Source organism: Hyla sarda, chromosome 2, assembly GCF_029499605.1.
Source record: "Hyla sarda isolate aHylSar1 chromosome 2, aHylSar1.hap1, whole genome shotgun sequence".
Taxonomy (NCBI): Eukaryota; Metazoa; Chordata; class Amphibia; order Anura; family Hylidae; genus Hyla; species Hyla sarda.
This window is the reverse complement of record NC_079190.1, coordinates 82,440,633-82,463,828: the sequence shown is the minus strand read 5'-3', so window position 1 is coordinate 82,463,828 and position 23,196 is coordinate 82,440,633. Positions and strand designations below refer to the sequence as shown.

The 23,196-nt window shown below is 40.0% G+C and overlaps 1 protein-coding gene across 6 annotated transcripts in view; it reads left to right on the top strand.

The window, feature by feature from the left end:
• The window catches only part of SLC39A5 (solute carrier family 39 member 5), an 85,021-nt gene that overhangs the window by 43,391 nt on the left and 18,434 nt on the right, over positions 1-23,196 (top strand). For all 6 annotated transcript variants that reach the window (XM_056562263.1, XM_056562264.1, XM_056562267.1 and 3 more), the window contains 4 exons: positions 105-285; positions 4,549-4,718; positions 18,934-19,086; positions 19,170-19,245. In XM_056562263.1, the coding sequence (XP_056418238.1) occupies positions 105-285; positions 4,549-4,718; positions 18,934-19,086; positions 19,170-19,245 (580 nt within the window). The remainder of the gene's footprint in view (positions 1-104; positions 286-4,548; positions 4,719-18,933; positions 19,087-19,169; positions 19,246-23,196) is intronic.

Sequence of the window (23,196 nt, the reverse complement as noted above, 5' to 3'; positions counted from 1 at the left end):
CACCATAAACATCAGTGCCTTTATTTCCCAAAAAAAATAACGATGCATAAAGACAACTGGAAGCTTGTATCTTGTTAATTTATTTCCTCCTTTCTACACTGCAGTGCCTCAATGTAACACAGCTGCTCCTGAACTTTGGGCTTGGTTGGGTGTCGGAGATCACACCTCAGCATTTTACATTACTGTGTCCAGCACTGCTTTACCAGATTGACAGCCGAGTGTGCATCCATCACAGTGATCACCTGTCCACTCAGTCCACATACTCCCAGCAGTCATTGCCTAAAGGTTTGTATACCTTGACTACAAAGGTCACTGTATAAACTGCTGACATTCTCTTTTTTTGCCCCTGTTGGTTTATGAAAAGTGACTAGCAATGTGGGTGCTTTTTAAATGTAGTTCAGTACATTTTTAAATGAAAAATAATGACATTTACTATTATAAGAAGCTTCTTTTTTATCTTCTCCTGATCCCCTAACTCCTGCAGATATATACACACACACACCAGAAGAGTATCTGGTGTTGAACAGTCTTCCTACTAAAACCTTGTGGGGAATGAAAAGCAACAATGATGTTCTCATCCTCAACTCCCGTCCTCATATCCCATCGCCCGCACTAACTATTATCTGCACCTGCCTGCCAGACAGGGTGTTTAAAAGTCCTGGGCAATCTCTGCAGCTCAGGAATATCAGGAGATGTATCAGAAGTCCCATGGACTTGCATGGGACTTCAGAGGAAAAACCCCACCTTTGCATAAGGGGGTGGGTTGGGGTCAATTTAACTCTACTATTATTTAAGTTGACATATAAGTAGCATGTACCAAGTTTAAAGGGGTATTCCAGGCAAAAACTTTTTTTATATATATCAACTGGCTCCGGAAAGTTAAACAGATTTGTAAATTACTTCTATTAAAAAATCTTAATCCTTCCAATAGTTATTAGCTTCTGAAGTTGAGTTGCTGTTTTCTGTCTAACTGCTTTCGGATGACTCACGTCCCGGGAGCTGTCCAGCTCCTATGGGGATATTCTCCCATCATGCACAGCTCCCGGGACGTGACATCATCATTGAGCAGTTAGACAGAAAACTTCAGAAGCTAATAACTATTGGAAGGATTAAGATTTTTTAATAGAAGTAATTTACAAATGTGTTTAACTTTCTGGAGTTTTTGCCTGGAATACCCCTTTAATAGAAATATCTCAAACCATCTGGAAGTTATGTTTGACCATACATAGACACATAAAGACATGGAGATATATACAGTGGTCCCTCAAGCTATATTATAAATTGGTTCCCGGCCACCATTGTATGTTGAGACCAGTACTCTATGGAAACCTGGTTACTGGTTTTAAAGTTCCCAACATGTCATCCAAAAATAGGAAAAATTGAGGATTTAAGAAAAATAAACAGATAACTAATACAGATATAATAAGATCCTTACATATAAGTAAGTAAGAAAGATCTGCTGGGAACTGTAAATCTTTCTCTATGTAGAGAACAGGAGCTTCTTTAGGGTCCTGTACAATACACGCAATGTCCTAAAAAAGGAAATTGGAGCCATCCTCATCTGGTGTCCAAAGGAGCAGCTAACCCTGGCACAAGTAATGAGTAGAACATCAAGTACCTCCCTGTACTGTAGGAGGCGCTACCACACAGCCAATCAGTGCATGCACTTCAGTAATACAGGGGTTTTACCAGTGTGCTCATTGTAAGTTGAGGGACCACTGTGCATATACAGTGGTCCCTCAACATACGATGGTAATTCGTTCCAAACGAGCCATCGTTTGTCGAATCCATCGTATGTTGAGGGATCCGTGCAATGTAAAGTATAAGAAGCTGTACTCGCCTGTCCCCGCCGCTCGAGATGGTGTCCCCGCCGCTCCCGATGGTGATCCCGGGCCTCCGCTGGGCTCTCCGCTGTCTTCTCCGGCCCTCCCCTGTCTTCTCCGGTCCTCTTCTGTCTTCTCCGGTCCTCTTCTGTCTTCCGCAAGGCCTTACTGGGCCTGCGTAGCGACGTCATTACGCCGATGCGTACGCCATTCCTATTGGATGGTGTGCGCAGCAGCGTATTGACATCATCGGAGAGGGCCGAGAAGACGCTGGAAGACCAGCGCTGGACCCGGAGGGCACCCCGGAGCATCGTGGAGGGGTAAGTAATACTTACCGCACCACACGGGGAACATTAAGCTGCTATCCGGCAGCAGCTTAAGCATTTGGCGCTGCCGGATAGCACTTAATGCGATGGCCCCGACATAAAAAAGCATCGTATGTCGATGCTGACATCGACATGCGATGGCCTCTGATAGGCCATCGTATGTCGATTTCATCATATGTTGGGGCCATCGTAGGTCGGGGGGCCACTGTATATATATATATTTATTTGTTGTTTTTTTTTAAACAGTATACATATGCGGTTGCCATGGTACCATTAAAAGACTGCTGTTTTTTAACTTACGTTTATGTGACCTAAACTAAAAGTGTTTAACAGTGACTAGTTGAGAATAGTTGACAGACAGGGTTGTCCTCACAAGGATCCTGAACCCAAGCACAAAATACAGCCTCCTATGACAATGACTTTAAAAAAGCAGAATTCTGCCCATTATATTTCCTAGTGTCCCTGTCACTTTAAGATTTGCTGTCTTTTTTAGTAGAACAAACTATGGTGGATCCAGCTTCTCAGCAAAATACTGTTAAAATTCAAGCTTTAATGGTAACAATTAAAACATTTAGAATCCAACGATAAAAACAGACACGCCGACGCGTTTCGGGCTCAATTCAAGCCCTAAGTCATGGCAAATATTGGTAAGACTGTGCTTACTAATATATCCCAAAGATGCCAATTCCGTCTGGATGACCACTGCTCTGGTATTTGCCATATGTCTTTAGGATTTATAAGTAAGCACAGTCTTACCAATATTTGCCATGACTAAGGGCTTGAATTGAGCCCGAAATGAGTGTCTGTTTTTATTGTTGGATTCTCCATGTTTTAATCATTACCATTAAAGCTTGAATTTTAACATTATTTTAATGAGAAGCTGTATCCACCACCGTTTGTTCTACTGTTTGCACGGACAGGCGGCCTGCTTCGTCCGAGCTCCAGTGCTGCAGAATTCTGAGTTAGTCCTTCGACTTTTGGTCCATATGGTGAGTGAGCTGAGTTGCATTTTTTGCCTTTCATCCAGGTCTTTTTTAGTGCAGAGATATTTTGCATGTAGTTATACTATACTGAAATCAGTAGGAGTTATGGAAACTTTTGTATGGACCAGGAGCCACTCACTATTGACATTGATAGAAGTCCCACCAGCTAGAGGTCAACTAATCTTACCTTGTGGCATGTTTGTTGGACATCATAGAACTATTTATAGATGTAAACTACTTTTTTTTTTTGTGTACTAGTAATGTGTAGGTGCTCCAAATTTATTAAATGAAAGCAGGGCATTTGATACATTTTGTTCAGATACACATTTCCTGGAATTTATCTGGTTTATTCGTTGCACAAAAATTTTTCTTCATACACCAAAAAGTTAAGCCAGGTCTTGGCTGGTGCAATTTTACAACTTTTTGGAAGTGTTTGCGCAAAAATGTGCGACTTTTCACAGAAGTCGCACTTGATAAATAAATGAAAATGATAAATGGTGTACTGCAAGTCAAAATTGTAAAAAATATCTATTTGAAAAGTTGCAAAAACTGTGCCTAAACTGTGCCAAATATAGACAACAAATCAGCTTTAAATGCAATGACAAATGTCCCCCATGGTCCTTATAAAACCATTGATAGATGTGTCCCACCGCCGGTAATACCGGTAAAAATACATCTAGGCAATTAAAGTGATGGTGTTCTGACTCTGCTCCACTACTGAAATGATCTGTACCCTATTTTGGTAAAGTTTCAATTCATATTATTCTAAGAGAGCATAAAGGGGTTATCTGGGCACAATGTATTTTATGTATTTTGTTCCTTGCTCCTGTGTGGGGGGCCTCAGTGGTTGGACATCCCCCACGCCAATCACAGACTTATCTCCTAATCGGAGTACCCCTTTAACCTCTGATTGCCTAAGCTGGAATGCAACGTCATGTCGCCGAACCCAGAAGTGCGCCTATGGATGATTGAAAGACAACTGGCTGCAGCAGGAGCCTCCCCCCCCCCCTGTCTGTAGCAGGACACTGAGACCATTAAGCCCCATCCATCAGTCATTCTCCAGCAAAAGTATAACAGCAGGTTTTCTACAAAACTGTTTATTTCAGGAACACAAGGCTGCAGTATCCCGGTGTCACCGATACACAACTGCTTCTGGCTCTGTTCTCAGTGTAGTGCAGGTGCCAAACAGGTAATCGACTGTGGTGCTTGGTATCTGAACCCTGCTGGTCAACTATTGATGGCCTATCTACTGTGGATAGGCCGTCAATATTTTTTTTCCTAGAAAACCTCTTTAATAACAGTCATATTTCATAAGTGGAAACAAAATTAATCCTTCCACTATTTCTATGCATGTGGTAAACCATGATATCTGCATTATGTGTAACATCCATTTTTCTCCTCTCCTCTTTCCTTTAGTCCTTGGTTGGGGGGCACTTGCTGTCACAGTCATCAGTGCCCCTTCACTCGTGGCTGTAGCCTTTGTACCACTTCTCAGACGCCCTCTCTTCCGGTACCTACTCAAGTTCCTGGTAGCCTTAGCTGCAGGGACTCTCTGCGGTGACGCTTTACTGCATCTGCTTCCACACGTATGTCACAGCTCTCTGTAAATTTAATTATTACTGCTTTATATCACTGTGTGAATGTCTGTAGAATATTGTGTATTCAATATGTGATAGTTATACAAAAACTAATAACATCAGAACTATGGGGAGATTTATCAAAACGTGTGCAAAGGAAAAGTTGCCCATAGCAACCAATCAGATCGCTTCTTTCATTTTACAGAGGCCTTGGTAAAAATGAAAGAAGTGAGCTGATTGGTTGCTATGGACAACTGGTCAATTTTTCCTCTTGACAGGTTTTGATAAATCTCCCCCTAAGTTTTTAAAAGCAGGGATTAAATATTTAGTGCAAAAGCTACTAGTTCTAAGCCTTCTAATAAGTGAAGGTCCTAAGTCTGAAACATTTCTCCATTATTCAATTGTTTTGTTTAACCCCTTAAGGACCACGGACGTATGAGTACGTCCCTGCCACCTGGGTCTTAAGGACCAGGGAGGTACTCATACGTCCCAGCGAATTTCGCATCCCGCATCGTCCGCAAAATCGCGCGGAGGATCGGCGGTGATTCCGGTCATTCGGGTCAGTGATGACCCGATGACCTGGAAATAAATGGTGATCGGCGGTGTACAATACACCGCCAATCACTTACCGTTGCTGGGGAGTGGTGACAATACTGCAACGCTGCTATTGGCCGGCGATCGTCCAGCCAATAGCAGAGCGGCAGAGGAGGGGTTAACGGCTCCTTCCCACTGCTGTACCCGCTCTCTGCGTTCAGTCAACGGGTGCCACAGTGAGCAGAAGCCGTGGATCCCCCCTCGGAGTCTGAGCCCCCTCAGGAGCCGTTACAATACGGAGAGCAGTGTATAGGGACAGGTAGGAGTAATAAGAAGGTCCACAATGTAAACTACAATATTAGACACATTTCATATGTTGCACTACTGCTCATTCTATTGCACGATCCCATAGAGGATATACCTCAACAACTATAAAGTGCTTAGAGACAGTATACATACCAATAAACAAAATAGAGGTGCAAATGAGAGAGGGAGCGCTGGAGAGACGCCAGGAGCTGCTTTTTATTTGGTCCCCGTCCAATAACATACATCCACGTCATCCTTACATATATTACCAGGTAGAACATACCTTTCTATCGGCGCATGATGCCGGGACCCGAAAGCTCCGCTACTTCCGGACGCCGTGTCCCCGGCACGGCCATGATGGCGGTCACATGACCGCATCACATGACCGGCCGGATAGGATACAGTGCCAGAAGAGCGAAGTACGGGCACCCCGGCGAATGCACACAATCGGTATGACGTCGGCGCTGCATCAGTGGAGCGTCCAGGCAACCACCCACCCCTCAGGTGGTGATTGGCTGGAGACTCCACCGACGCAGTGCCGAGTTAACTATACACCTCCCATCCAGACATGATAAAGCAGTGTACACAAGTATTAACATGATTACAAAGCAGTAGAATTGTTACAAGGATATCTTACATACGTATATATGGACTGAAATTACAACATAAGGAAGAACTTGGCAAGACGGATCATGATACAAATATTATGAGATATAAAGTAAATGTTTATCATGCATTAATAATGATCAGGTAAATAATTAATATATATGTAACAATCATAAATAATATATATATATATCTCATAATCAATTAAATGTGTAATATATATCATATATGCTACTTAGTACTACAATAATTAATTGTATGTGTATATAGATTATATCATTATATGTGATACTCAATATAATCATGATTTAGTGCAGCACAAGTATATTATTCCATCATTACTATTGTAATTCATTGTAATTCGTGTAAATACTGTGAATAAATATTATGTGTTAAAAACTAGTGATTAATGAATAGACTGTGGATATAAAAAATATGTGATAATATAAATATGTGATAAAAAATATATATATTTGTGATAAAAAATTAATTATTAATCATCACACGACAAATTCATATAATATTCATAATAATAATAAGCAGTGTATAAATAATAACAATACTGTGAAGAAACATGAAATAAGATATTATGTGAACAATTAATAAATTATATAAGTGGTAAAAAATATTTAAAATATATGTAGAAGAAGAAACAAGGTCCGGCACTAGGTTGCAGGTAAAAACTTCTTATTCTTTTATTTCAAGATTCTGCGATACAGGGTAGAAAGTCTGACGCGTTTCGCTAAAAAGCTTAATCGTAGACTGCCGTACAATCACAGAGGACAACTTAAAATACCGGAGGTATAAGTCACATGACTAACCTCGTCATTGTTAATAACATGTTACATATAAAACCTGGAATTGGAATCCATTCAGAACATTACTTATGGTGTCTGTTCACACTCTTAGATTATCATGCACTGCGTTGGAAACTATTTCATATTTATTATTCGCTGATTGCAAGACTAAGAGCTTCCATAACAATAAATTATATTGTAAGATAGATTTTGACCTCTTATTAATTTTATATTTTTAAGAATCGCAGTGGATGAAAATAGAGTGTGAACTAGACGTACAAATTGTCATGTAAATACGGAAACCACAATAGGGGGGGAGGAGAAAGGAACAAGCGGGCAAGAAGAATTCAAATTTAGCACGGGAAAAGAAAGATTTTTCGTATATACATATATATTTATCATTATCAGAATATGCACATGGGAAAGGCACACAATGCAGTTAGTGCGTAATATTATACGCTACTGACTGTCATATGAGAGCAACATCAATTATTTGTGTGTGAATATTAGCAGGATGAAATAAATGGAGACCATTGATGAGCAATTTTTTATGATTTTTATTTATAATTTTTTGTGTATATATTATTAATACTTTTTATCTTTAAATATTTCTTATTTTTATTTTTATGTATTTATCTTGTTATAATTTATAATTTACTAATATTTATTGCTATGCCATAATATCCTAGATAACATTGACATTTTTCCTATTTCATTGTATTTATTAATTCATTATTATTTTTATTTTATTTTATTTTTGTTGTTATTATTATTTTGTTTTTTGCTTTGTTATTATTATTTTATATCATTATTGTTATTATTTTGTATTTTTTATTTTTTTATATTTTTATTATTATCTATTTTTTATTTATTATTTTCCATTATTAATTATTTATTTTTATGTTTTTTATAATTAATTTTATTTTTTATTATTTATTATTATTATTATTTTTTATTTTTGTTATTATTTATTCCATGTTACTATTTTTATAGTTATTATTGTAAATATCATTATTTTTATTTGTATTATTATTTATTATTGATATTTATCGTTATTATTATTTCTCCTTATTACTAGTAAAATCCAAGTGTGGATCCTATCATGCTATTCCGTAACATAAAATTAAGACGTAATTACCCTACATAGTTAGATGGATTTGGTCTATGAATACAGTGTAGGTTATGACGTTATCAATCCACACTGGATTGTTTGGCTTATCAATAACTATAAATACTATTCCTACAAAATATAACCTAACAACAATGCAATATTATGGACAAGTTAACATCATATCCATTCTTTTATTTAAACCCTCTGGGTATCTAGTTCCCAAGAGGAACATCCAATAGGTCTCACGTTTATACATCCTGTATTTGAGATCTCCACCTCTTGGCCCCAAGGATATTTTCTCCAATCCCGAGACACGGAGGCTATTTGCCTCCCCCCCATGTATTTCTCTGAAATGATGGGATAACATGGAGATACCTGGTAGATTACTCCTGATATCCGACACATGTTTTCTGAATCTCATTTTTAATGAGTTGCCTGAGCAACCCACATATTGTAATTTGCAAGTTGTGCAAGTCGCCACATACACAATATTTTTAGTATTGCAATTTATGTAATTTTGTATACTGTGTGCTTTTCCCGTAGTGCATGATATCACTTGATTTGAAACACTCATATAGTCACACGTTAAACATCGATTGTGCCCACATTTCCAATTTCCTTTGGGATTGAGCCAATTTTGGCTATTTATTTTGATATTACTTTTACTTTCAAAAAGACTTGGGGATATTTTAGACCCTATAGAGGGACCCCTCCTAGATACAATAGCAATACCTCCCGCTACAATATTTCTTAAAGCTGGATCAGTTTCAAGGACTGGGATGTATCTATTTATAATATTTTTTATTTTATTAAATTGGGTGCTATACGGTGTAACGAAAAAAGGTCTCTTAAATTTAGATTTAAATTTACTACTTTTGCCTCCTGCATTATGTGATTCTTCCTGTTCCTGTCTCCTCCTAGAGTATGCCACTAAATCCCTCCGATCAATTTCATTAATTTTCTTGTGTGACTGATTCAAGATTTTAACATTATAGCCTCTATTTCTCAGCCTGACACACAGGTCTTCTGCTGCCACTTTAAACTCATCGTCTCTAGAGCAATTGCATCGTCTCTAGCTATATTGGGTGGGAGAGATTTGTGTTATGATTTTCAAGATCAATTAACTAAGCTAAACTTGATAAGTTTACAGATGGAAAATGTGGAATGTGATGATAAATTGGACAAGCCGTACCTCTCTGCCAACCCTGGGTTCTATCCTGTGGCCTCCAGACCTGAGGCCCTGGATAGATTCCAGGAGTTGGTGGAGAGGGATTTGGTTAAATTAAAACAAGAATCTTGCACCACTAGCTTGCATGATAATTTGAATAAAAGCGAAAGAGGGGCGTTGAAGGATTTGGTTGACAATAAATCCATTGTAATTCGCAATGCCGACAAGGGCGGAAACATCATAGTACTTGATGCCGGCTTATACAAAAAATTAAATATGGAAATATTGTCAGACACACAAACGTATTGCAAATTAGGTGGAGATCCCACTAAAATATTTCAACTGAAACTTAAAAAGGTGCTAGAGGAAGGTGTAGCATTGGGGGTTTTGGACAAGAAACTAGAAGAATATCTCTTTGTCTCTCATCCCATAATTCCGGTGTTCCACTCACTCCCCAAGGTGCATAAAGGGGTTTTTCCACCTCCCCTGAGACCCATTGTCGCCGGCATTGGGTCCTTGTTAGAGCGCCTTGGTGAGTGGGTGGATCACTACTTGCAGCCCCTTACTAAGACTACTCCTACATATATAGAGGATTCAAAACATGCCATTAATGTTCTAGAAAATATCACTTGGGGCAAGGAGTTGTCATGGGCAACGTGTGACGTCATAGGATTATATCCGTCTATTCCTTGGTCCAAGGGTTTAGAAGCTTTATCCTTGCACATGGAAAAATATAGCCCGTACTCCCCTGGTCTGAGGGACTTCATCACCATCGCAACAGAATTTTTGCTTAAACACAATTATTTTATGTTCGATGGTGATTATTTCCTTCAGACCAGGGGAGCATCGATGGGGGCCAAATACTCCCCCTCTTTTGCGAACATTTTTATGTTCTATTGGGAATCCCAGTTCATATTCAATATTGATAATCCATACTTGAATAGTATACATTGGCTAGGGCGCTTCATTGACGATATTTTAATAATCTGGAAAGATTGAAAGGATGAATTTGAGAATTTTGTTAAATATATTGGATCCAATTACCTCAATTTAGGGTTTACATCGTTCTTCAACAAAGATAGTATTAATTTCCTAGATCTCACATTGGTGGGCAGAGAGGATGTTATAGAAGTCCTTCCTTACAGGAAGGAAACGGCGACTAATTCCATATTAAGGGCATCCTCCTGTCACCCAAAACATGTTTTGGATAATATCCCATTTGGGGAGCTCTGCAGGATCAGGCGCAATTGCTCTAGAGACGATGAGTTTAAAGTGGCAGCAGAAGACCTGTGTGTCAGGCTGAGAAATAGAGGCTATAATGATAAAATCTTGAATCAGTCACACAAGAAAATTAATGAAATTGATCGGAGGGATTTAGTGGCATACTCTAGGAGGAGACAGGAACAGGAAGAATCACATAATGCAGGAGGCAAAAGTAGTAAATTTAAATCTAAATTTAAGAGACCTTTTTTCGTTACACCGTATAGCACCCAATTTAATAAAATAAAAAATATTATAAATAGATACATCCCAGTCCTTGAAACTGATCCAGCTTTAAGAAATATTGTAGCGGGAGGTATTGCTATTGTATCTAGGAGGGGTCCCTCTATAGGGTCTAAAATATCCCCAAGTCTTTTTGAAAGTAAAAGTAATATCAAAATAAATAGGCAAAATTGGCTCAATGCCAAAGGAAATTGGAAATGTGGGCACAATCGATGTTTAACGTGTGACTATATGAGTGTTTCAAATCAAGTGATATCATGCACTACGGGAAAAGCACACAGTCTACAAAATTACATAAATTGCAATACTAAAAATATTGTGTATGTGGCGACTTGCACAACTTGCAAATTACAATATGTGGGTTGCTCAGGCAACTCATTAAAAATGAGATTCAGAAAACATGTGTCGGATATCAGGAGTAATCTACCAGGTATCTCCATGTTATCCCGTCATTTCAGAGAAATACATGGGGGGAGGCAAATAGCCTCCGTGTCTCGGGATTGGAGAAAATATCCTTGGGGCCAAGAGGTGGAGATCTCAAATACAGGATGTATAAACGTGAGACCTATTGGATGTTCCTCTTGGGAACTAGATACCCAGAGGGTTTAAATAAAAGAATGGATATGATGTTAACTTGTCCATAATATTGCATTGTTGTTAGGTTATATTTTGTAGGAATAGTATTTATAGTTATTGATAAGCCAAACAATCCAGTGTGGATTGATAACGTCATAACCTACACTGTATTCATAGACCAAATCCATCTAACTATGTAGGGTAATTACGTCTTAATTTTATGTTACGGAATAGCATGATAGGATCCACACTTGGATTTTACTAGTAATAAGGAGAAATAATAATAACGATAAATATCAATAATAAATAATAATACAAATAAAAATAATGATATTTACAATAATAACTATAAAAATAGTAACATGGAATAAATAATAACAAAAATAAAAAATAATAATAATAATAAATAATAAAAAATAAAATTAATTATAAAAAACATAAAAATAAATAATTAATAATGGAAAATAATAAATAAAAAATAGATAATAATAAAAATATAAAAAAATAAAAAATAAAAAATAATAACAATAATGATATAAAATAATAATAACAAAGCAAATAACAAAATAATAATAACAACAAAAATAAAATAAAATAAAAATAATAATGAATTAATAAATACAATGAAATAGGAAAAATGTCAATGTTATCTAGGATATTATGGCATAGCAATAAATATTAGTAAATTATAAATTATAACAAGATAAATACATAAAAATAAAAATAAGAAATATTTAAAGATAAAAAGTATTAATAATATATACACAAAAAATTATAAATAAAAATCATAAAAAATTGCTCATCAATGGTCTCCATTTATTTCATCCTGCTAATATTCACACACAAATAATTGATGTTGCTCTCATATGACAGTCAGTAGCGTATAATATTACGCACTAACTGCATTGTGTGCCTTTCCCATGTGCGTATTCTGATAATGATAAATATATATGTATATACGAAAAATCTTTCTTTTCCCGTGCTAAATTTGAATTCTTCTTGCCCGCTTGTTCCTTTCTCCTCCCCCCCATTGTGGTTTCCGTATTTACATGACAATTTGTACGTCTATTTCACACTCTATTTTCATCCACTGCGATTCTTAAAAATATAAAATTAATAAGAGGTCAAAATCTATCTTACAATATAATTTATTGTTATGGAAGCTCTTAGTCTTGCAATCAGCGAATAATAAATATGAAATAGTTTCCAACGCAGTGCATGATAATCTAAGAGTGTGAACAGACACCATAAGTAATGTTCTGAATGGATTCCAATTCCAGGTTTTATATGTAACATGTTATTAACAATGACGAGGTTAGTCATGTGACTTATACCTCCGGTATTTTAAGTTGTCCTCTGTGATTGTACGGCAGTCTACGATTAAGCTTTTTAGCGAAACGCGTCAGTCTTTCTACCCTGTATCGCAGAATCTTGAAATAAAAGAATAAGAAGTTTTTACCTGCAACCTAGTGCCGGACCTTGTTTCTTCTTCTACAAGTGAGTAGCCGGAGGCGGTACCGGCCGGTCCACGGCACAGGTGGCGAGGTGGGCGTGCACGGGGTGAGCGACTCACAAATCAGCCTTGATAAAATATATGTGTATAAAATCTAATTATAACTATAAAATCATACATGATTCCGTCCAGCAAAAGCATTTAAGCAGTAGAAGAATTTTCTATATCAGTCTAATTTTCATACATATGTCCAAATATATGTAAATGTAATTCTTCAAACGTGGAGATAAGGAGGGGGAAAAAAAAGGCTGATCACAATAGAGTCATCTAAAAAAAGGAAGGAAAAATTTAATAAATTAGTATAAAGATACTGAGTGATTAAAACATCATCTAAAAAGCAAAAGCTGCTGAAAGGAAATGGGGCAATGGTTGTGTTTCATTAAGTCCAAATGGTTGTAGGGTATGAAGACGCCAAATCCATTTGCTTTCGCACTGTGCTAGAATTTTCGGAATATCACCACCTCTGATGCCTAGGTTTACTTGATCAATTCCTTTTACCTTCAGGAGGTTTGGATCACACTCATGTTCCAACAAGAAGTGCCTTGCAATGGGTTTTAGTTCTTCTACATGTGCCCGCGTAGCCGCATGTCTAATGTTCCCTTTTATGATGTTTTTTCTTGTTTTTATAATGTAATGAATTATTAATAAAGTCACAATATTTTATCAAATACCAGTAAACATTTTCTCCTTTTACTCCTTGCAAAAATTCAAAAATTGGGTCTACAAGAACATGCGAGTGTAAAAAATGAAGATTTTGAATTTTCTCCTTCACTTTGCTGCTATTCCTGTGAAGCAACTAAAGGGTTAAAACACATACTGAATGTCATTTTGAATACTTTGGGGGGTGTAGTTTTTATAATGGGGTCATTTATGGGGTATTTCTAATATGAAGACCCTTCAAATCCACTTCAAAACTGATCTGGTCACTGAAAAATAGTGAGTTTGAAAATTTTGTGAAAAATGTGAAAATTGCTGCTGAACTTTGAAGCCCTCTAGTGTCTTCCAAAAGTAAAAACTCATCAATTTTATGATGCAAACATAAAGTAGACATATTGTATATGTGATCCAAAAAAATTTTTATTTGGAATATCCATTTTCCTTACAAGCAGAGAGCTTCAAAGTTAGGAAAATGCAAAATTTTCATTTTTTTCATAAAATTTTGGAATTTTTCACCATGAAAGGATGCAAGTTGCCACAAACTTTTACCACTATGTTAAAGTAGAATATGTCACAAAAAAACGTTCTCCGAATCAGAATGATAACTAAAAGCATTCCAGAGTTATTAATGTTTAAAAAAACAGTGGTCAGATGTGCAAAAAGCGTTCTGGTCCTAAGGTGTAAAATGGCCTGGTCCTTAACCCCTTAAGGACTCAGGGTTTTTCCGTTTTTGCACTTTCGTTTTTTCCTCCTTACCTTTTAAAAATCACAACCCTTTCAATTTTCCACCTAAAAATCCATATTATGGCTTATTTTTTGCGTCGCCAATTCTACTTTGCAGTGACATTAGTCATTTTACCAAAAAAATGCACGGCGAAACGGAAAAAAAAATCATTGTGCGACAAAATCGAAAAAAAAAACGCCATTTTGTAACTTTTGGGGGCTTCCGTTTCTACGCAGTGCATATTTCGGTAAAAATTACACCTTATCATTATTCTGTAGGTCCATACGGTTAAAATGATCCCCTACTTATATAGGTTTGATTTTGTCGCACTTCTGGAAAAAATCATAACTACATGCAGGAAAATTTATACGTTTAAAAATGTCATCTTCTGACCCCTATAACTTTTTTAATTTTCCACGTACAGGGCGGTATGAGGACTCATTTTTTGCGCCGTGATCTGAAGTTTTTATCGGTATGATTTTTGTTTTGATTGGACTTTTTGATCACTTTTTATTCATTTTTTTAATGGTATAAAAAGTGACCAAAATACGCTTTTTTGGACTTTGGAATTTTTTGGCGCGTACGCCATTGACCGTGCGGTTTAATTAATGATATATTTTTATAGTTCAGACATTTAAGCACGCGGCGATACCACATATGTTTATTTTATTTTTTTTTTACACTTTTATTTTTTTTTATGGGAAAAGGGGGGTGATTCAAACTTTTATTAGGGAAGGGGTTAAATGACCTTTATTAACACTTTTTTTTTACATTTTTTTTTGCAGTGTTATAGGTCCCATAGGGACCTATAACACTGCACACACTGATCTCCTATGCTGATCACTGGCGTGTATTAACACGCCTGTGATCAGCATTATCGGCGCTTGACTGCTCCTGCCTGGATCTCAGGCACGGAGCAGTCATTCGTCGATCGGACACCGAGGAGGCAGGTAAGGGCCCTCCCGGTGTCCGATCAGCTGTTCGGGACGCCGCGATTTCACCGCGGCGGTCCCGAACAGCCCAACTGAGCAGCCGGGATACTTTCAGTTTCACTTTAGAAGCGGCGGTCAGCTTTGACCGCCGCTTCTAAAGGGTTAATACCGCACATCGCCGCGATCAGCGATGTGTGGTATTAGCCGCGGGTCCCGGCCGTTGATGAGCGCCGGGACTGAAGCGATATGATGCAGGATCGCGGCACGATCCCGCTTCATATCGCGGGAGCCGGCGCAGGACGTAAATATACGTCCTGCGTCGTTAAGGGGTTAAAGGGGTACTCCGGTGGAAAACATTTTTTTTTTTATTTAACTGGTGCCAGAAAGTTAAACAGATTTGTAAATTACTTCTATTAAAAATCTTTATCCTTCCAGTACTTATTAGCTGGTATATACTAAAGAAATTTCTTTTCTTTTTGGAATTCTTTTTTTTTTCTGCCCACAGTGCTCTCTGCTGATACCTCTGTCTGTATCAGGAACTGTCCAGAACAGTAGCAAATTCCCATAGCAAACCTATATTTCTCTGGACAGTTCCTGGTACAGACGGCGGTGTCAGCAGAGACCTCTGTGGACAGTAAAAATGTTAATGGATTGTCTAACCTAGACAAACCCTTTAAGGTGATCATACACCTTAGATGGCTGTCTCCACTCTTTGCCAGACATGCACGCTTATATGCACATTATAATTCAGTACACGGATGGGGGCAGCTGGTAGAAACACTTCTGACGCCACTTATCTCTGAGGTGTGAAGAATACAATTCCATACTTCCCAACTTTTTAAAAGGCCAGAGACACCTAAGATTCATAGTATTAATGTTCCATCTCTAAGTGCATTTCTGTTTGCATGAATCCTCTTAATTTAGATTTTAAGACACAATTTATCTGAATATAACATTTTTAAGATCCAAATTGCATCAGATAATGGATTAGTATGCATGTTAACGTCTTATATACAATTAGGAGTAGATAGTTCCTGGATTCATGTAGAAAAATACTTCACTATAGGGATGGTATTGGACAGGTGATAATAAGTGCAGGGTTTCCTCCAGACACAAGCCTTAGAGTTAAAGGGGTACTCCGTCTCAAGACATCTTATCCCCTATCCAAAGCATAGGGGATAAGATGTCTGATCGTGGGGGTCACGCAGCTGGGACCCCCGCCTTCTCTATGAAGCACCCAGCGTTCGTTTAGAACACTGGGTGCCGGCAGCGGGTGTTGTGACGTCACACCACTCCCCCTCAATGCAAGTCTATGGGAGGGGGCGTGGCTGTCACTACACCTCCTTCCATAGACTTGCATTGAGGGGGCGTGGTGTGACGTCATGAAGGGCGTGGTCATGACATCATGACCCCCACCGCCCGCTCCAAGTGTTCAGAACAAAATGTTTTGAACGATGGGGCAGCAGAGTACCCCTTTTAAGGTCATAAACTTCAATCTTGGTTTTATGAGACCAGAGAATCTCATTCCCCATACTCTAACAGTCTTTTAGGTGCCTTTTTTGCAATCTACAGGCAGATTTCTTGTGTCTTTTACTAAGGATAGTTTTCTTTCTGGCTGCTTTCCTATAAATCCCAGATAAGTGGAGTGTTGCAGGGATGGCTGACCTTCTGGAAGTTTATCCCATCTGCACATAGGATACTTGGAGCTCAGCCAGAGTTGGGTTCTTGGTCACTTCTGTTACTAAGGCCTTTTCCCCTGATGAATTCGTTTGGTTGGGCAATTAAGTCTAGAAAAAGTAGTGGTTGTTTTAAACTTCTACAATTTAAGAGTTATGGGGACCACTTGGGACTTTTCAGTGCAGCAGAATTTTTTTCTACCCGTCTCTAGATCTGTGCCTCTGCACAATCCTTTCTCTGAGCTTTGCAGGCAGTTTCTTCCACCTCATGGGTTTGTTTTCGCTCTAATATGCATTGTCAGCTGTGAGACCTTATATAGACAGGGCTGTGTCTTTCCAAATTCTGTCCAATCATCAGAATTGACCACAGTGACTCCAATTAAGGTGGAGAAACATCTCAGAGATGATCAATTGAAATGCGAGGAGCCAGAACTACAAGTGTCATAGAAAAGGCTCTAAATACAAAGCAACATTTTAGTTTTTCCTTTTTAATAAATAAGCAAAAATGTCTAAAATTCAATTTGAACATTCTCAAAATGTTAGCACAACATAACAAAATGTGAAAAAAAAGTGAAAGGGTCTGAAAACCTTCTTAAACTGGTACTCCTGCAAAAAACATATTATCCCCTATCCAAAGGATAGGGGATAAGATGTCTGATTGCGGGGGTCCCGCCGCTGGGGACCACAGCAATCTCCGGGCCGGCAGCGTCAGTGGAGCTTCCATGTTCGTGACGTCATGCGCCCTCCATTCATGTCTATGGGAGGGGGCGTGATGGCTACTACGTAGCCATCACACCTTATCCCATAGACATGAATGGAGGCGTGTGGCGGCTGTAGTCATCTGTCACAGAGTGGAGTTTGCTCCATATACCAGGGTGCTGCGCCGCAGTGGCGGGACCCCTGCAATCAGACATCTTATTCCCTATCCTTAGTGCTTAAAAAAGCTAAAGAGCACATTTTCCTCCATCTCAGACTGAAGTCAAAACACAGGAAGTGCAGCCTGGAGTGCTGAGGGGGGGTGTGCCCAGCCTCATCCAATCATAGCTCCTCTCACACTTAACTGCCATATGCTGTTGGTTGGACCCCCCCCTCAGCACTCCCCCCACAGAACGTTGATCCAGGGATTTATTCTGATGCCATATTTGGAGTCAGGAAGGAATTTTTACCTGTAGTATGAGGGGTTTTTTTTTTGCCTTCCTCTGGATCAACTCAGTAGGGACTCATTAGGGATATAGGTTGAACTAGATGGACTCTGGTCTTTTTTCAACCTTATGAACTATGTTACTATGTTATTCCAGGCTGCACTTCCTGTGTTTGGGCTTCGGTCCGAAGTCTATGTATGAGATGGGGAAAATGTGCTCTTGAGCTTTTTAAAGCACAAATAAAACATAGAAAACTTCCTTTTTGTTTACACAAAGTATATTGGAAATATTTTTTAATTTACCATAAGGAGTGCAATAGCAAAAATTAGTTTTAATGAGATTGACCATTTAACCATTTTTTTTTTTTAATGCTCCTAGCTGTAGCGGTACTAATTGTAAATGTCATGTAAATTATGAATTCAGGTAGAAAACAGACATGGTCGCACATCTACAATCTTGTATAATGATCTAATTGCTTCTCAGCATAATATCAAAAACTAACAGGTTGTTAGTATACATTTTTGATCAAAAAGTACAAGCCCACTCGCCACGTCAAGGCCACCTATTTAGAGTGGGTCCCTAACGTCCCTAGCATAAAATGGCGTAGCACTGGGTGGCGACCACCACCGCCGCGACATCAGCGTCCACGGGGGGGAAAATGACCCACTGGCAGAGCGGCCCCAATGTCACTCCAACCAGTCTATAGGCCGCACCCACCCGCAGACACAGCGCCACGGCAGCAACGGACGCCGCCCAGCACCACACCAGTGTGAACAAGGTGTAATGGCTCACTTACCATGCTCTCCCAGTCAGTCATGTAAATTATGTTGCATGCATAATGGTTGCATAGCATTTAATGTATTTTAATTTAACCATACTGTATTTTAATAGAGAAGATATATATTCATGTGTATGTGTTTACATGCGTGTTGTGTTCTGCACTGATAACACTACTGAAATGACATTAATATTACTGCAGGCACAGGAGGATCCTTCAGAGGATGGACAACACAATGGATCCCACTCATTGGACCCTGTCTTGAAAGGCTTGTGTGTGCTTGGTGGTATCTATTTACTCTTCCTTATTGAAAATCTGATGGGTTTACTGAGACAGAGGAGGAAAAGTAAGAAGGTGACCGGTCTTGTATCATAAGAATTACATTTCTATTGGTGGTTTACATGCTATATTAACAAAGAAATATTCTACACCTGTAGAAACGTACTCGGATTAAAACCCAAGCCCAGGATGAAGGCTGCACTACCGTGCTTTGGGAACTTGGACACCATGTTGGTGGGTATCACATAGTATGGGCAATACTGGTGATTTCTATATAAACGCCTGAAGATAGTTGTGTCAGACATCCTTTCAAAATCTCTAGTCTCCCCATTGTATTTTGTATCTTTTGAAGCGTTTTCAAAGTGGTATTCCTATTAGACATATATGGTTCATTTACATTATATGTTTTAAATGTCTCACAGAATAAGGCCCCACCTCTGGGACCCACATCTATTGAGTCAAAGCTACTTCCCAAAGAGTTGAATGGAGAGAGACACACAAGTATGGCCATATGGTTACATGTTAATTATATCCTTGTCCATCAGGTTTATCCATTATTAGATCAGTTATATATACTTCATTGATATAGTCATAAGTTGTTTATAACTCTTGGTACCATTTACATATTATTAAATAAGCATATAGCTTGTATTTTTTTTCCAAAGCTCAGCACTTCTAATGCCACAAGGTTTATATACCTGGATTTGGGGATTTTCTGCCAGGGTATAGGCGTGATTGTACAGTCAGGGATGTGACCGTTTTACATTGGGGTGCACGTATGCTTAAAGGAGAACTATCGTGCAAAAAAAATGTATCCCCTATCCAAAGAATAGGGGATAAGTTTTAGATTACTGGGACCCCCGCAATCATCTGCACAGGACCTTGGCTCTCCCCGGAAATGAAGCGTGTCGACCCCTGCACAAAGCGGGGTCCCTCCAAGTATCTCTATGGGAGAACCAGAGATAGCTGAACACTGCATCTCCGGCTCTTCCATAGAGATACATGGAAGGGTGTGTCGGCCACTGCTTCGTGCGTGGGCTGACACGCCAGGTTCATGAGGAGAGTCAGGGTCCTGTGCAGGAGATTGCGGGGGACCCAGTTGTCCCCTTTTGATAGGGAATAGGTTTTCCTGCACCATAATTCTCCTTTAATACACACCCATCACCTGATAGTTACTCCCATAATTAAAATTAACTTCATGCCCTTCTGACAATTTCTTAACCCATTAAGGACCCAAGGGGTACAGGTACGCCCTGACATCCTTGGACTTAAGGACCCAGGGCGTACCTGTGTTCAGCACGGGATGTAGCGGTGTAGGTAGCGGGGCCAGATGGCATTAACCCCTGGGGCAAGATGTTTTTGGTTGTATGGTGTAGGGTACCGCCGACAACCAACCCAAAACGGCATATAGTAAAGGAGAGTCCAAATGTTTTGATGCAACTGGAAATTTACTGAAGAAGGCAGAAAACAGTCTTTACAAATAGCCAACTTCCACAGAGGTGACCGGGACACAGGGAACCTCTCAGTCTTGCTTGGACTTGTAGTTGCATTAATGATGATGCAGGCCACTGTGCGCTGTTATGACTTTGGTAGGGACAGTAGAGACTTGACTTGTACTCACAGATTTGATGTGGCTGCAGACTTTTAGGGTTTGGCCTAGATATGCTGGACTTGACTTGTACAGGCTTTGTGCTTGCAGGAACTAAAGAGCAGGAACCAAGAGACCTAGTGTGGAGACTACAGCCCTTTATATATCAGGGGGCTGGACTAAAGCCCATTGGTAGCTGGTTGCCTGGGGTTGCCTGTGTCTCTGGGTATCATGTGATCACATATCACATGACATTAGGAAGGTCCTATACAGTGTAAACATCCTAACAACCTTCATACATTACTAACATTCTCTGTACGATACATTGTTAGAAGGTGAAAGGCATCGTGGTGGATGGGCGATATGTGTCACCAAGGCTCCTGGCCTTGGTAAAGTAAGAGCCGGTATTTACCAGTGTCTGTGCTGTGATGCAGTCTGACACTGTGGCCATAGTATGGCTGGAAGGCCAATCTGGGTCGGCTCTTACTGGGAATGACCAGGGTGCAGGGTGGGGGTCATTCCCCACAATCCAGGCCGCCTTTTTGTTGGCCTTAAAGGCAACCTGTTTCACCAGCAAAGGGGGATTTGCTAGTTGCAGCTCACACTGCCAGAGAGAGCTCCATGTGGAGTTCTTCCCTGCGCTTGCTCCAAGGTTGGAAGCTGGTCAGCAGACTGCCTGGAGGCCTGGAAAAGACTTGCTTGATGCCACATGGCATGGACCCAGGTATGAACAAACACCTAAGGAATACAGGTGGACTTTTGTTACGTTTTCCTTGGTTCTGCATTTAAAGACTGTTTGCTGTTTGCCAAGTGTGAATAAAACACTGAACTTTTATTTGAAAAGTACTGTTTCCTTGCCTCTATACTGCAACCGCACCTATTAGCAAGAGCGAGTCATCACAACATATAATAGATGTACATACTTAATATACAAAACAATACCATATAATGACTTGGGGGGGGGGGGGGGACCCTGCCGGAGAGCCCTGTGGACTTGAGGGACTCTACCTGAGGGGACTTTAGGACTGTACAGAACCATGTAACTGCCAACAAATCAGGACACCTGCTGTGGGGGTGTCTCTAATGGCACCCGCTCTGCCCCTACTCTGGAGGGCGAGAGCGGGTGCCGGGAGTATGTACCTGAAGTGGGGGCCATTGGCGGTGGGATCGGGCCCCTGGAGCCGAGACAGTGGCGGCAGTAGGCAGGATCCGGCGTGTGCAGCTGGGAGTTGTTGTTATGCAACAGCAGAAGGCACAACTACAACTTCCAGCATGCCCTTTGGTAGTTTGTGCATGCTGGGGGTTGTAGTTATACAACAGCTGGAGGCACATTTTTTTCTATGAAAAAGTGTGCCTCCAGCAATTGCATAACTACAACCCCCAGCATGCACAAACTAACAAAGGGCATGCTGGGAGTTGCAGTAGTGTGCCTCCAGCTGTTGCGTAACTACAAGTCCCAGCATGCCCTTCGGCTGTAAGTGCATGCTGAGAGTTGTAGTTTTGCAACAGCTGAAGGCACACTGGTTGCGAAACACAGAGTTTGTTACCTAACTCAGTGTTTCGCAGCCGGTGTGCCTCCAGCTGTTGCATAACTACAACTTCCATCATGCACTGATAGACCGTACATGCTGGGAGTTGTAGTTTTGCAACAGCTGGAGGCACACTGGTTGCGAAACACAGAGTATGTTACCTAACTCAATGTTTTTCAACTGGTGTGCCTTCAGCTGTTGCATAACTACAACCCCCAGCATGCATGGGCAGTCAAAGTCCCAGCATATCCTTTGGCTGTCCATGCATGCTGGGGGTTGTATCTTTTGCAACAGCTGAAGGCCCACTGGTTGCAAAACACAGTTTGTTACCTAACTCAGCGTTTCGCAACCAGCGTGCCTCCAGCTGTTGCAAACTACAACACCCAGCATGCACTGACAGACCGTACATGCTGGGAGTTGTAGTTTTGTACAAACTCTGTGTTGTGCAACCAGTGTGCCTCCAGCTGTTGCATAACTACAACCCCCAGCATGCACAAACAGCCAAAGAGCATGCTGGCAGTTGTAGTTTTGCAACAGATGGAAGTTTGCCCCCCACCCTCATATGAATGTACAGGGTACATTCACACGGGCAGGGGTTTACAGAGAGCCTCGCTGCAAGTTTGAGATGCAGCATATTTTCCACTGCAGCTCAAACTCCCAGCGGGAAACTCGATGTAAACCCCCGCCCATGTGAATGTACCCTAAAAACACTACACTACACCTACACAAAATAAAGGGTAAAGCACTACATATACCCCTACACAGTTAACAAGCCCCCACTCCAATAAAAATGAAAAACGTCTGGTACGGCACTGTTTCCAAAACAGAGCCTCTAGCTGTTGCAAAACAACAACTCCCAGTGTTGCCGGACAGCCATTGACTGTCCAGGCAACAGCTGGAGGCACCCTGTTTGGGAAACACTGCCGTAGGGTAATTTTGGTATCGGAGGCAAGTCTAATTCTTGCATCCGGGTCCCTCCCTATGCAAATCTCTAATTTAGGCCTCAAATGTGCATGGCACTTCGGAGCCCTGTCGTATTTCAAGGTAACAGTTTAGGGCCACATATGG